Source organism: Xenopus laevis, chromosome 6L, assembly GCF_017654675.1.
Source record: "Xenopus laevis strain J_2021 chromosome 6L, Xenopus_laevis_v10.1, whole genome shotgun sequence".
Lineage (NCBI taxonomy): Eukaryota > Metazoa > Chordata > Amphibia > Anura > Pipidae > Xenopus > Xenopus laevis.
The window spans coordinates 149,298,837-149,313,325 of record NC_054381.1 but is presented as its reverse complement, the minus strand read 5'-3'; the positions used below and the strand labels follow the sequence as shown (position 1 = coordinate 149,313,325).

Sequence of the window (14,489 nt, the reverse complement as noted above, 5' to 3'; positions counted from 1 at the left end):
CAATCCTCACCACTTTTTGTACCCTCTGGTGCCGACTGCGACTCTGTCTGCTCAGGTCCGATCCATACTTCCAAACATGTTTCAGAAGCAACGTTTTGGGCTTAACCAGCCCTTTATCAAGCTTGATAAAGGGCTGGTTAAGCCCGAAATGTTGCTTCACCTGTTGCACAAATACATTGAATTTTCACTATATCGGAGTGCTGCTGAAATATGTTTGGAAGTACTAGTATTTTACTGGTCATATCCTATGGGGCCTATTAACTAACAACCGAATTTCGTTTTTTTCTCCACGAATCTCTAAAAATTTGTGGTTTTCCTATTTTTTTTTAAAAAAGCTCTAAAAATTCAAGATTTATAATGTGTAAACACCCTGAAAACCTCTAATACAAAACGTTAGTACAAAACTAAAAGTTGTCCTATAGAAGTCAATGGGAGCTGCTCTGATCTTATTGGATCGTTTTAATTCAATTCAGACTTTTAGAGTTTTTTTGGATTTTTCTCCCTATGCATTGACCAAAAAACTTGAATTTTAGAGGCTTTAGAGGTATTCGTATTTTTTGGGGAGGGGGATCATTTTGCTTTATTTCTCATTCGTATTCATTTTATACAGATATTTTCATAAATCTAAATGAGTGTAGTTGTGGTTTCAAAAACCTTTAAAACCACTAAAATGAGACTGTTGATAAATAGGCCTCCATGTGTTTATATTCTACAAAGTCCTAATTTTCATGAAAATTATTCATAGACACAAACAATGTTTTTCGATGAAAAAAACTCAACTCTTAAGTCAGTTCCATTTTTCCCATAGACGTTTATTGAGTTTTCCTGAGATAAACCAGGAGATTAGTTTTTCTTATGTAGTCGAGTCTGGCCCAAAGATTTCAAAAACTCTAAGATTATTAAATATGATTAAATTATATTATTAAAAGTTATGACATTTTGTATTTCTTTAACATGTATGAAAGGCAGCCCCTTAGAAGAAACATTGTACACGTGATAGAACATACAAAACCGTCACCGCATCACACAACACAAAACCCACTGAAAATATAAAACCAATCACCTGTTTGAACAAAGAACATTACGCATTACGACGATTTTTTTTAAAACAAAAAAAGATGCGCCAGCCATTTGCCATAACTAGTATTCATTATCTATATGCAAAAAAAGGTTTATTATTTCTTATTTATTTTTATTTATTTTTTATTATAATTTTATTTGTATTCATTATTTCATTTTTATTATGATGACTAATGGATATACTGTATTTCATTTTATTGAAATATTGTTATTCATAATTAATAATGTTATGGGTAATAAATTAAAATTGGTAGAAATTCACATTTTTTTTATAATTTACTAGTTATGGAAAATTTGGTATCTTGGCACATTAAAATAACACCAGTTCAAAACACCAATAAAGTAGAATAAAAAAAAAATAATATTCCGGATTATTTTGAGGATCACCAACCTGTAATGTATCTTTATGTCTGTGGGGACTTATATTCTGTTGAGTAAACACTAACTTCTTGTGTAAAAAAAAATAAAATAAAACAATAAAACACAGTTACATATAAAGGAAGCATAAAGAATATGTTGATTGAAATGATGAAGGAAAGTCATTGTCAAGAGCCTGGTAGTGGAGACAACATGGAATCCTGGGGTTGTTGGATATATTTCCAAGAAAAGAAGTTAAAATCGTCTTTGTAAATGGACTGAGAATGCCCCAGTGTGGTCCCTTTGGTATTCCACCGTTTTTGGTTCATTCGTTTTCGAGTCAGCAGAGAGGCATTTATACTCATGCCCTGGCTTGATCTCCAGATGGTCTTCTTGTTATCTTTTTAGGAGGTATTTAGTAAAAGAGCATTGTAAAGAATACAATAAACCATGAACCTGGTGTTAACTAGGCATGTGGATATTAGTATATGTTGTCATTAACATAATTAAGGAGCAGAGGCTTACTAATACCATAAATATGCAATGTTTGTTGTACAATGACCTAAATGAGACCAAGAACACAAATTTCCTTCATAAAAGCCGACGAGTTCATTTCAGTCTGTACATACGAGAAAGAATAACAGAGTTGGCGAGGAGTAAAAAGCAACAGAGCGTGAAATTGACATGTCAGTAATGCGGTTGCCTGTTGAATGACAGAACATCAAACAAACTCACAAAAAAGAAAAGACATTTGGATGGCTCATTGTAATAATGATATTTGCCCAAGTAAAGTCCTTTACACAAAAAAAAAGTGATTCTTTGTTCAATAGATCAATTGCGCCTTCCATTATAGTCAGTGGTAACTCTCTTACTTAGAATGGTGTTTCGGTAAACAATGATCATACAGTGGGTGCACATTCCATGTGATGAAAGAACATAAAGCTACAACTATTTCTCTGTACCCTATTTTGGATTCTTGTGAAACTTTTGCTCCATGTGATGAATGGTGTATCAACCCTCAAGGGCAATTATTTAGAATGAATCACAGGAACCCATGAACCCTGGGAATTAAGCTGGCCAACTCAAGTTGAGTTTTAACCTTGAAAGCAGCAAGTAAGTCACAGGTAAGAATTAGTACCCGTGCAAAATATATAATGAAGCAATAGAATTCTTAATGAATCAGATGGAAGTTGAGTGTAGGACTGGCCAGATATGGGATGACTTTGACATAGTTGGCCAGCTTAAATATATTGCAATTTATGGACAAACGAACCCTGTTTTGCTTAAAGCTAAGGCATTTTAGTAGCTTAAGGCGCAAAATATCTCAAAGTTCTTAATATATTGATAATGGGTTGAGTGCAGATGACCTCTTGTATTTGTCTATATGAATTTTTGACCAAAGCCTCTTTGCACCCCTACTTAGTGGTTTAAAAATTATTTGTGAGTGCAACTTTCCCTTGTTTGTTCTACGTTGCAACCATGTCACACATTGAAAATCTCACCAAGCAACTAACGTGGGATTCTTCCATTTAATTTGCTCAGATCTTAGATGGCTTGCTCCCAAATATTTACTAAATATTGTTATATGAACCATTCTGGGATTTTTTTTAAACCATATTTCCTGTTAACATTGAGAGGAACATCTGGAGGTTCTAAAAATTCCAAGACTGGATCATTATCAGTGTTGTAACATTGGGTTACCTGACATCTCTGCGACCTCTAGTAGAAATCACAGGTTGTGGTGCCCATTTATATAAAGTAGGTCTATCCTACCAGTGGTCCATCAGCTGTTGTATACTGCAACCCTCAGAACCCCATGACAATCTTTGGCTGATGGTTAGTGCTAGAGAGTTAAGCAACAGCTGGAGCAACAATGATATGGCAAACAGATGCCCATTTTGGCCTACCATGGCTCGGCTATACCTTCTTTCCCTGTCTCTCTTCCTACCTACAGCTGCCCTTGCCTATTGTTGGACCCAAGTCTGTTATTTGCACTCTAGCTGTTAATCGACGCAATAAAATACAGCATAAGGTGTAGAATATTTTGTTGTACAGTAAATTACTAGTTGTCAACTCCATAGTTCCACATAATAATTTCCCTGGAGTTCCTACACTCTTCCCTTGTCACAATAACCAATGTCATCTAAGAGAACTAATGAAAATTTTATCCACAAATAAAATGTTTGCCTTCAGGCAACAGTGTGAGCAGACCATTTGAGATTAACATATTTCCCTTCTTGTCTATCACTTAAAGACTATTGAGCAACTATAGCAGGACTATATACCTTGAAGATCCAGGCCTACACAGCGAGGCTGTGTGTTGAAATTAAAAATCTTTGCTTTAGCCCACAGAGTGCTGTGGTTTTTCTATCTCATATACATTTTAGTTTTGCATTTTTTGGCTAATTAGATGAAAGCCATGCCCAAGAGAAACAATCGTTTAAGTTCGTTTGCATCTCCTTTGGTCTAAAAAAAGACTTTCCCATACATTCTTGGGCTGGTTTTCTCTAAGATTGCAATGTAGAATAATATGATTTCTCCAAATCCTTCAACAATTCATTAATTGGACTATAAAATATGTTGGCCTGTGCTGTTATATTTGTTCACTGGCGCTTGGACAAAATTCGGTGACTTTATAACAAAAATATGTTATATACATTAACAGTAAACTGTTAAATTTTGATATTATTTAAAGAATTAGTGTTAAAATCCGGGCTAAGCTAAGGGAACCTGTAGAACCCCAAGGTTTATGTGTTTTGGAATATACACAAACCCAACCCTAATTGACCTGAAATAGAATAAGCTCTTTTGTGTTCTCAGTTCTTACAGAGAGGTGGAAATCCCCTCCAACAATGAACTAATAAAATGTATATCCCCTAAAGATATTATGACAAACCTTTGAGAGTGTAATCCTATAAATGAGACGTTTTGTGCAAAATCAATTCTAATTAAATCTATAAAATAAGGAATCTGGAAACCCTGGTGTCTGAAATATCTCACTGCAGAATGGTGCCAGCATTCTAAAAGTGCTTTGAGATCCATAAAACTATGGAACCTGTAAGAGATGCCAGGGTAGGTTTGGACTGGGCCAACAGGACAGTGGGAGAATGCTGGTGGGCCCCGGCACTCAGGGGCCCCTCTAACTGTCTGGGTATTGGGGTTTCCACACCCCAGTGAACCCAATGACATTGACCAGATTTACCAGACATTGATCCTACTAGAAGTCACTTAAGTCTATGCACATAAACAATGTTATTCATTGCCTACAAGAGTCAAATTTACTACGACTTTTAAATGAAGTGACTCAGTTCACATCTGCACACCGGATACTGTAGGTCATATACCAGAGGCTGTGCTAAATGATTACCTTGACTCTGCCCGGGGATGGCGAAAAATACGGTGACTGCTAAAAATGACAGCAAGATGATTGTCTGCAAGTTGCGTTCCGTCTTCATGGTTCTTAATGGAGTCCAGTTACCAAGTCTGAAAATGTTAAAGACGTTTATTAGTTCATGGAAATGAAGGCACAATTGCAGATTTCGTTCCTATAAGACAAAGAACTGTCAAGTGAATCTGCTTAAGAGAAGAGTTGGTTTAATAGGAAGTCTTTACTATGACCATCTTGAATTTCTCCAGTTAGTTACCTGCATTGACCGTCAGCTGCTGTCCATAGATCAATGCCATGAATTTGTTATGGATTGCCTGTCTAATTACAGTCTCCACTTTCCATGTGCATTCCATTCATTAATGGTGCTCTCGCTCGTCCCACCCAAATCACATAACTTACATAGTCACATACAAAAGAATGCTGGAGACAGACATAAATCCATCATGTTCAAAGAAACACTAAATCTAAAATACAGATTCCCCAAAATTGTAATTGCATTGTGTGACATTCGCTAATATAAATGCAACTGCTCCCAGACGTTGGCAGGAGATATTTACTTCAATCAATGTGTTACAGTTCATTCTTGGCTCAGATGGGATCAGTACAGTAGGCTTCAGAAAGTTTAGGGCAGAGGATTTTGGATTTTGTTAGTTCAAACTATACCCCCTCACTTTTAGATCTAGCACCCCCTTACCTTATAACCAAGTACAGATATACAAAAACACTAATATATCAGATACTCAGCCAATAGTTCCAATAATATTTAGGACAGATTCCAGGTGTATTAAGAAGACAATGTCCACAAATTTCACCCTAATTGGGCTTTAGGCTGGGCGCATCCAGTTTCTGCTCTGTGCCAACCTGGGAGAGTAGCCTCACAGTTTGAGAGCTCCTGACTTAGGGGAAGGAAATATCATTTGAATTGGCTTAACGGCCACCAGGATGACCAAAGTATTTTCTCAGATATATTGCATTCATACATTTGTGATAAATAAAAATATACATGCATATTGTTGCATGGTCATCATCTTTTATATATAATACATTTGCTATGTTCTTTCCCTTGGCAAGGTGAGGGGACAGACTGGCAGAAGACCTAAGATATGGACCATTGACCATTATAAAAGAACTACTGAAATCAAAGTCTTACTCCAGCAGTTTTTGAAGTATAACCCCCAGTAACAAAAGGCTGGTTAAGTGATGATTGCAGTTGTTGACCCAAAAAAATCAGGGTCATAGTTTGGTGTATGCTGTTTTTAGTTCTCTGAGGACACATAAAATGTAAGTACTGAAGGTAAAATGTCTATGAAGGTTTTCATTCATCCAGGTCATGGTATATCAAGTAGAAGTAAATCTAGAGCAACTGGACTTGTTCTAGATTGACTTCTACTAGATATACTAAAGGTAAAACACAACAGAAAAGGAAAATATGCCCCACTAATAAGTCAATGAATTTTGTTACCGGCTGGTCATTTTCTGACCAGTCTGACCACCAAGTAGTCAAGGAAGTTGTCAGGAGAAAGTAAGAAGCTGCTCTGATGTTCTTCTGCTTAAGAAAACAATTAGAAACCTTTCTCAAATCTTTCCTAACCAGAAAAACATCAGAGCAGCCTCTTTCTTTCTCCTGACAACTTCCTTGACTACTTGGTGGTCAGAAAATGTCCAGCAGGTGGTGCTGCTGTTATAAAATTCATTGATGTTAAAGGGCATGTAAAGTCTAAAATAGAATAAGGCTAAAAATGCTGTATTTTGTATACTAAATATAAACATGAACTTACTGCACCACAAGCCTAATCAAACAAATAATTTATGCTGTCAAAGTTGGCATGTGGGGGTCACCATCTTGTAACTTTGTTAAACATCTTTGCAAGACTAAGACTGTGCACATGCTCAGTGTGGTCTGGGCTGCTTAGGGATCGTCATAAACAAAGCTGCTTGAGTTCTGCATGGCTGTGAAGCAAGGTGGGGCTCCCCCTGCTGTTTATAAGTATGATTGTTTCCCTGCTCAACAGTTAGGGACCGAAGATTCCAGTAAGGAATCGAAACGTTGGTCCATAAATAAACCTGCTTTTGATTTGAACTGATGTCTTAGTGGAATTTTCCTTGGAGTGCCGTCATCTGGGAGAATATATATATATATATATATATATATATATATATATAGTACCGCACTCAATGGGAATAGCTGTGAAAAAAATCAAGATTTATTGAAAAAATTCCGATGTCTCAAACACCAATTGTGCTCTTTCTCAAGGATAACAAACCTTAAGAAAGAGCACAGTTGGTGTCAGAAAAACAGATTTTTTTCACAAGAATCTCCGTTTGAGTGCGGTACTATGTTACTTTATTTACCTTATTTACCAGCACCGAGGCAAGTTGCTAAACAAGTTTAGGGTGTGCTCCTCATTGTTTATATATATATAATCTACAGTCTGGTCATTTCCCTATGGGACCAGACTGTAAATTATATCCTTATAAACGGCGCGTTCTTGCGTCAGAACGCGCCGATTATAAAACAGAGAGCACTTGCCACTGCTCTCCCTGTAGTTGTTACTCCACTCTGCCCCCCCTTCCGTCTAATTTCCTAGACCAGCTAACGCGCTCCTGCTAACATACTCGCAAGTCATCCAGTCTTTACTTTCTTCTCTCCTTGCCCCTCCGTGTCGGCTCCGTCTAGTGCCTCACATGATGACGTTCCCAGCTCTCCCCTCGCACGCTCCGTCTGCAGTCTGGCTCCCCCTCCCTCCCACCCACCATCTCAAGTTTCGGTTCCTCTGCTTCGCAGACGTCAAGTGACAGTCTGCTCTGTCTGGCTTCCCCTCACAAGGCCCCTCTCCAGTGTCGCTCCCCTCCACTATACGGTACCAGTTTCAATCTCTCTTCCTTTCCCTCTCCTCAGCGGATGACGTCACCCATAGCAGGCCACATCAAAAGAACTAACTAAGGAGTACAGATGCAGGTACTTAGTCCTAAATAAGGGAAACAGGGTAAACCAAAAACTGAAGTCAGCAAAGGGAACAATTACAGACTAAAATTTACAACTGTATAGAACGTTAAGCTAGATATGTAGTAAAGTCAGCTATTTAGGAAATAAACCACTGCACACAGAAATTGTAGATTATAATGCATAATGTACCCCCAACTTAAATTTATAAAGATATTAGAAGTCACCTTGGAGTTATGTGACCTGTATAAAAGCACTCGGCCTGCGGCCTCGTGCTTTTATATGGTCACATAACTCCTCGGTGACTTATAATATCTTTATAAATTACAGTAGGGGGTACATTATCCACTATATATATATATATATATATATATATATATATATATATATATATATATATATATAATACACAAAAGCCATGAATATCTTGTAGATTATATTCCTATAAACGGTGAGTTCTGATGTCATCAGTTATAAACGGTGAGTTCTGATGTCATTTCTGTCACATGACTCACTGAAACTTGTGTATTATAATAAATAAAGTACCCCCAGTTGCAAAATATGAGGATATTAGAAGTTACCTCGGAGTTTCATGACCTGTATAAAAACACTTTGCCTTTGGCCTTGTGTTTTTATATGGTCATGAAACTAATTGGTAACTTATAATATCCTTATATTTTACAATAATATGGGATGTCCAACCTTTGGCCCAACAGCTGCTTTTAGAGCTCAGTCTCCACAGACTGCTGCAATGTGCCGGTACCAGCAAACTCCTACATAAATCCCTGAGATTGCATTCCAGCTTACACAATATTTTACAGTCAGACAAGTAGCTGCAGATCTTTGCCAGAAGGAGCATACGTTTGAAATACTGCCCAGCGGCTTTCCATCACCGGCGCAGGGAGCTGTAATTCAGCGGCTGGAGACGAGCCAATCAGAAGTCAAGGGGTTGCTCCTGCTTCTCACTTGTACATTGTCCACTTGAGTGGAGGAGAACAATGGGGTAGGAAGTGGGGGGCCGCCTGATCTCTTACACCAACATCTTAATCGCCCCCCCACAGTAGAAACATGAGTTGGGCACTTAGTGTCAGTGTTCAAGAGCAGAATTCTGCTGAATAAATAGCTTGAGGCACAAACACCTTCAGGAAAAAATTCCGAAAACATGTATCAATTATATTAAGCAAAAAGCTGAGTTAACCTCTGCTAAACCTCGTCTAAATAAGGCACCTCTATGGGATTCAATATTCATTTCCTACACTCATTTCCTAAATAAACATTTCTTCTTTCCTAGAGCAATTGTGCATGGGTAATTGTACAGAAGAAAGTCGTGTACCCCAAGTGTGCCACACAGCACCCACAGAATTTATATTATATAAGGAATATCAATCAATGGTGGGGCATTTTCTGCATGGGACAAACCCATTGCCTCCCAAAATTAGTAATGATACTATTTATAATACTGTTCTACTATTTTGTCTGGGGAAGGAGATGTAACAATGGGATAGTGCATATAGTAAGGTAATAGTAATAATAGCACAGTTATGGAATATTTTATCTGGAAACCCGTTATCCAGAAAACTATGAATTATGGAAACGCTGTCTCCCAAAGACTCCATTTTATCCAAATAATCCAAATTTTTAAAAATGATTTCCTTTTTCTCTGTAATAATGAAACGGTACCTTGTACTTGATCCCAACTAAGATATAATTAATAATAAAACCAGCCTATTGGGTTTATTTAACGTTTACTTATGGTATGAAGATCCAAATTACAGAAAGAGCCATTATCCGGAAAAGCTCAGGTTCCGAGCATTCTGGATAACAAGTGCCTTACCTGTATCAGAGGAGCAGGATATAGCTGTGGAATGTTGTGTAAGGTAAGGGAATATAATGTCAGGGGTGCAGATATAACGGTGCAATAGTGTGTATAGTAAGGTGAGCTGGTATCAGTGGAGAGGTGTGTAACTGTTGTGTAGTTTGTATAGTAAGGCATCCCAGGAATGAAGTGAGTAACTGTGAGGAATGGTGGTGAGAGACAATTCCCTAGCAATCTGTAGCAGCACAGCTGGAGGGCAAGAGACTGCATATCTCAAATCTATGTCCTTTACAGTGAAAAAACTCCCTGCACCATCTACCCACTGTAATACTTGGAGAATGGAAGGTGGGTGTCTTGGTGCTACTAAACTGTCAGCAGATGCTGGGACGTGTAGTTCAGTAACTATTTAGAAATGTTCTAAAAGTAAGGGGAAAATTATGCAATATTGGGGCATCTAGCCTGACTTTGGCACATGGTGAGACGCAGGTAGTTACAGTTTTACAAATGGAGGTTTGGCCACCAATCTATATAGTATAATATATAATAGTATAATATCCTCTGGGTAGTACCCACACCAGGAACCCTTGTGATTCTGGGAGGACCAGGCAAATACCCTCTCTGCCCCACCCTAAAACTGACCCTAAGTTGGCCGGCTACAATATATACAGTATTTTCCATTGCTGGGTCTTATTTGCCTTTGGAAATCTGGCAGAAAACTGGAGTCATGCGTTCCATCTTCCTCTGGATCAGCAAAGGGTTGGGCAGTTCTGAACTGCTTTTCTCCTAATTTATATGGAAATAAATACAAATATAATTGTGCACAATGACACCCAACAACTCTTTTTCGGGGTCATCTGGGCTGCACTTTATGATTTGTAACTACAGAATGGGGGGTTCCTTGTTCCGTGCCCAGTAGGACCAGCATTATATACGGCAGGGTGGGTGTGGGACTTGAACTTCAACAATAGAAGGGCTGCAGGTTATACCACTATGAGATCAAGTGTTGATGTCACTATCTTGCCCTGATGTCATCTTGTTCTATTGGCAACACCTTGCTCTGCTGTCACCCTGTTTTCTATCTATCGCTGCTCTAGATGCCCTGCAGCAGGACCCCACTATGTGCACTCCTTATATCAATGGGCTCTATTTGACACCCCCTAAAGGCTGCTCTGGCACCTGGTTACATAGTAGTTGCAACTGAAAAAACAACAGGCACATTTATCAGCTAATGCCTAAATAATTCCTACATCAATATCTAGCGGCTCCAGAGGAAGGCAGTGACATTTGGCTAAAAGCACTAGGAACTCATGCAAAATAATCTGGATCAAGTGTGGTTTTTGTAGTGCTTCTCATTTGACAGCTGTGGGAAATAAAAGAGACACTACCCCACCCAAGTCAGCACAGACAGGGATCTCATTAACGGTACTCATACTCAACATAGCAGCTAGAACGTTAGAACCATCGCCCATATTCAATAGATTGTGTGTGTGCATGTGAATAAGCCCTACAGTACATGCAATAGAAAGGTGCCCCCGTGCTGTGGACATACAACATAGATCTCACACCCAGCAATCTGGCTGAATGGGAATTCCTGGGAAAAATGTAAGTTTTGGCCAGAGGTGCAAATGGGTGGCTCTCCAGGTGTTGCTGGATTGTCTGAGTCTGGGGGTTGCACTGATATAACATCTGCAGCACAGCTGGATATCCCAGTCTGACAGGGAACGTTATATAAGTCAGGGGTGTCCAACCTGTGACCCCCCAGCTGTTGTCAAACTAGAACTGGACATTTTAATAATGCAGTATGTGCTTTGGGTATCATTTGGATTTTAATTTGCCCTCCTTCCCTACCCTAAAACTGACCCTGACGTGACAAATCATATATTTTCCATTCCAGATCCAATTTGCCATGTGGGGGTCAGAGATAAAACCAAAGACTCGTTGCAACAGGTTTTTCCCCATTTTCCCCTGGATCAGCTTGGGACTAATATGAGTTAACAAAAAGGTTGAGTGTGATGAATTAGTGCTTTCTTCATTCTAAGCTGCTGTGTTACTATAACACACACCACACACATATCACATATGTTTTGTATGAATCAACCCATAATTCTGAGTGTTGCCAGTTTATTCCATTCACATCAGTCTCCCCTTAACCCCAACAGCAAAGTCACACCCCCCCGCTGTGGCACACTTACATAGTACAAGTCCAGGACCTGTCATCCAGAATGCTGGGGCTTTCTGGTTAACAGATCTTTCCATAATTTAGATCTTTATACCTTAAGTCTACTAGAAAATCATTAAAACATTAAATGAACCCAATAGGCTGGTTTTGCTTCCAATAAAGATCAATTATCTTAGTTTGGATCAAGTACAAACTACTGTTTCATTATTAAAGAGATGAATCTGGATTATTTCCAAAAAAATGGAGTCTATGGGAGACTGCCATTCAGTAATTCAGAGCTTTCTGGATAATGGATCCCATATCTGTATCAGAAAAAAGTCACAAAGCTCCAAGTTTAGTAGCTTAATACTGATCACAAAGAAGCCTTACTCAAACAAGATATTGACTTATTAATTAAGAACAATGGGCAAAAATATTCCTTCCACAACCAGAGCAGGTAACTCCCCAAATCTGCTGCCAGTTAGTAGCTGGGAGTGGTGGGTACCTATGTGAGATGCTAGACATTGTACAGAGGAGGATACTGCTGAAGAACACACATAAGACTTACCTATATGATGATCAGCATGGGAATCCCTCTGTGTTTTAGAGAAGAACAGTTTAGATGCCACCAGATGCACCAGGGCTCCAGGGGTATAGTCTGTGCAGATCAGATGCCCCAGAAACACAAGAGCTGATTACTGGATTCTATAAGGACTAGATGAGAAGCAGCCAGATGCACATTACTGGGCTCCCAGTATTCCCAGCTCTCACACTCCCTGCCGTGCTCCCAGCACTGGGTCTGATAGCAAGAGGGGAAAGAGAAAGAGAGGGCAGAAGTGCAGCCAATTAAAGAGAAGAAGGTGGATAAAGAAGGGAAAAGAAACCCCTCCAAGTTAAACACTGAAATTCAAACCTCCTTGGAGGCCCCTCCCTTCCCTAATTACCTTCCTCCACTGTGGGTGATGGGGCTGCAGGTCTGGGGGCTGTGGGCAGCACCAGGAAACCCTTTAGGGGATAATAATCTTGATTTCAGTGTTAGAGACAGGGATCTAGGAGTGTCCCACAGGCTGAACGTCAATATTCTCTAAATTCCCCAGGGAGTGAGTTCTGCTTTTAGTACTCTGACAGTGTCTCAGCTCAGTGCCAAATCTCTGTAAGTCATAAAGCAGGTGAATCTGGACATTTGTCCCACAGCTGACACTCAACTACAGTCAAGTGAAGGAAGGTGAGGCAGAGCACACTCCTGAAACTTTATGCTGTGAGAACGCCTGGTGCACAGTGTTATGAGTACGGCATCCTCCAATATATCTATGGCACCAAATAAACCAGCAAGGGGTAACCCTGCATTCAGGGGCGTAACTATAGAGGAAGCAGACCCTGCGGCTGCAGGGGGGCCCAGGAGGTATAGGGGCCCCATGAGGCCCTAATTCATATACAATTTCAATAAATATTAGAGAAACAAGTCAACCTCTAAACATTTTGGGGGCCTGAAAAATAATTTGCTGTGGGGCCCAGTAATATCTAGTTACGCCACTGCCTGCATTGAAGTTGCCTTGAGTGCCAGTGTATTTCTATTCACTCAACTACTGTCACCAGACTCAGAATGGCAGAAGCTGAAGGTCTGTAGATTTGACAATATCTCTGAAAAGTAGTATATTGTGGGCATGACAGGTTTTAGGGTAGGGCAAAAAGTGCATTTGTCTTTGCCTCCCATTATTAGAAGGGAGAAAATTTGGCTCATCCAGTCCTCATAGCAGGTACATGACACCACGACTGGAAGTTCTTACTGCAGATGTAGTTGAGTGTATATCTGCTCCACAAGCACTGACAGAAAACTGGCAGTCATGAAGCAAGTGCCAAGCACATCAAGATGGCAGATATCCAATCAGGAGGCTGAATTGATTGGTCAGCCAATAGTAACATATATTTATATTAAAAGTAGTGATGATCTGCCATTTGCTCAGAGAGATTGTGGGCACAGAACTATCCACTGCATTTTATACATTTCTACATCAGTGGGAGCTGCCATATTTCTTAGCTGGAAGCTTTTGGGCCATTTCCAATAATAATGACAAAGTATATGGGTGTGTAACTACTCCTCCCTATGGGCAACCCATAACCCACAACAACCAGTGATTGATATCATTGGGGAATTAGGTGTTTGGGTAGTAATATGCAGGAGCCAGATCAATACATTGAGTGGGATATCCCCTGGGAGCTGCAGTTGAACATGAGGCCACACATTCCAGGGAACCGATGGCTAGTGGAGTCACAAAACAAAGCCACAGACTATCAGTCACCCATAGGAATCTCAGGCTGGGGGTTGAGCAAACAGATGACAAAAGGTCCAAAGGTTTTATACACAAAGCTACACACCCAAATAACATTAATGTTGCAAAATTGTACATTTTCACTGGTGACCTGCGACTGTTACACCTGCTGGTCTGACCAATTACCAAAATGTTATAATTTCTTCATATATATATAAATATATATTCAGCTATGTGCCAAACTGGCATCATGCAATGTTTGTACCAGTCAGACTGGTATAATATAGTGAATAAAGTACCCCCTCTTGTAAAATATAAGGATATTATTAGTTACCGAGGAGTTTCATGACCATATAAAAACACGAGGCCGAAGGCCGAGTGTTTTTATACAGGTCATGGAACTCCGAGGTAACTTCTAATATCCTCATATTTTACAACTGGGGGTACTTTATTTATTATAATACACAAATTTTAGT

The 14,489-nt window shown here is 39.4% G+C and overlaps 1 protein-coding gene across 5 annotated transcripts in view; it reads right to left on the bottom strand.

Moving 5' to 3' along the window:
• col14a1.L (collagen, type XIV, alpha 1 L homeolog) overlaps window positions 1-12,614 on the bottom strand; it is a 106,840-nt gene extending 94,226 nt beyond the window's left edge. For 2 of the 5 annotated variants that reach the window (XM_041566622.1, XM_041566624.1), the window contains exons 1-2: window positions 7,442-7,566; window positions 4,805-4,920 (exon numbers count right to left, since the gene is read on the bottom strand). In XM_041566622.1, the coding sequence (XP_041422556.1) occupies window positions 4,805-4,920; window positions 7,442-7,452 (127 nt within the window). In that variant the 5' untranslated portion in view covers window positions 7,453-7,566. Of the gene's footprint in view, window positions 1-1,471; window positions 2,576-4,804; window positions 4,921-7,441; window positions 7,567-12,311 lie in introns of those variants that run through there. The other 3 variants (XM_018268234.2, XM_041566625.1, XM_041566623.1) reach the window with 3 other exon arrangements.
• Window positions 12,615-14,489: the final 1,875 nt, after the last annotated feature.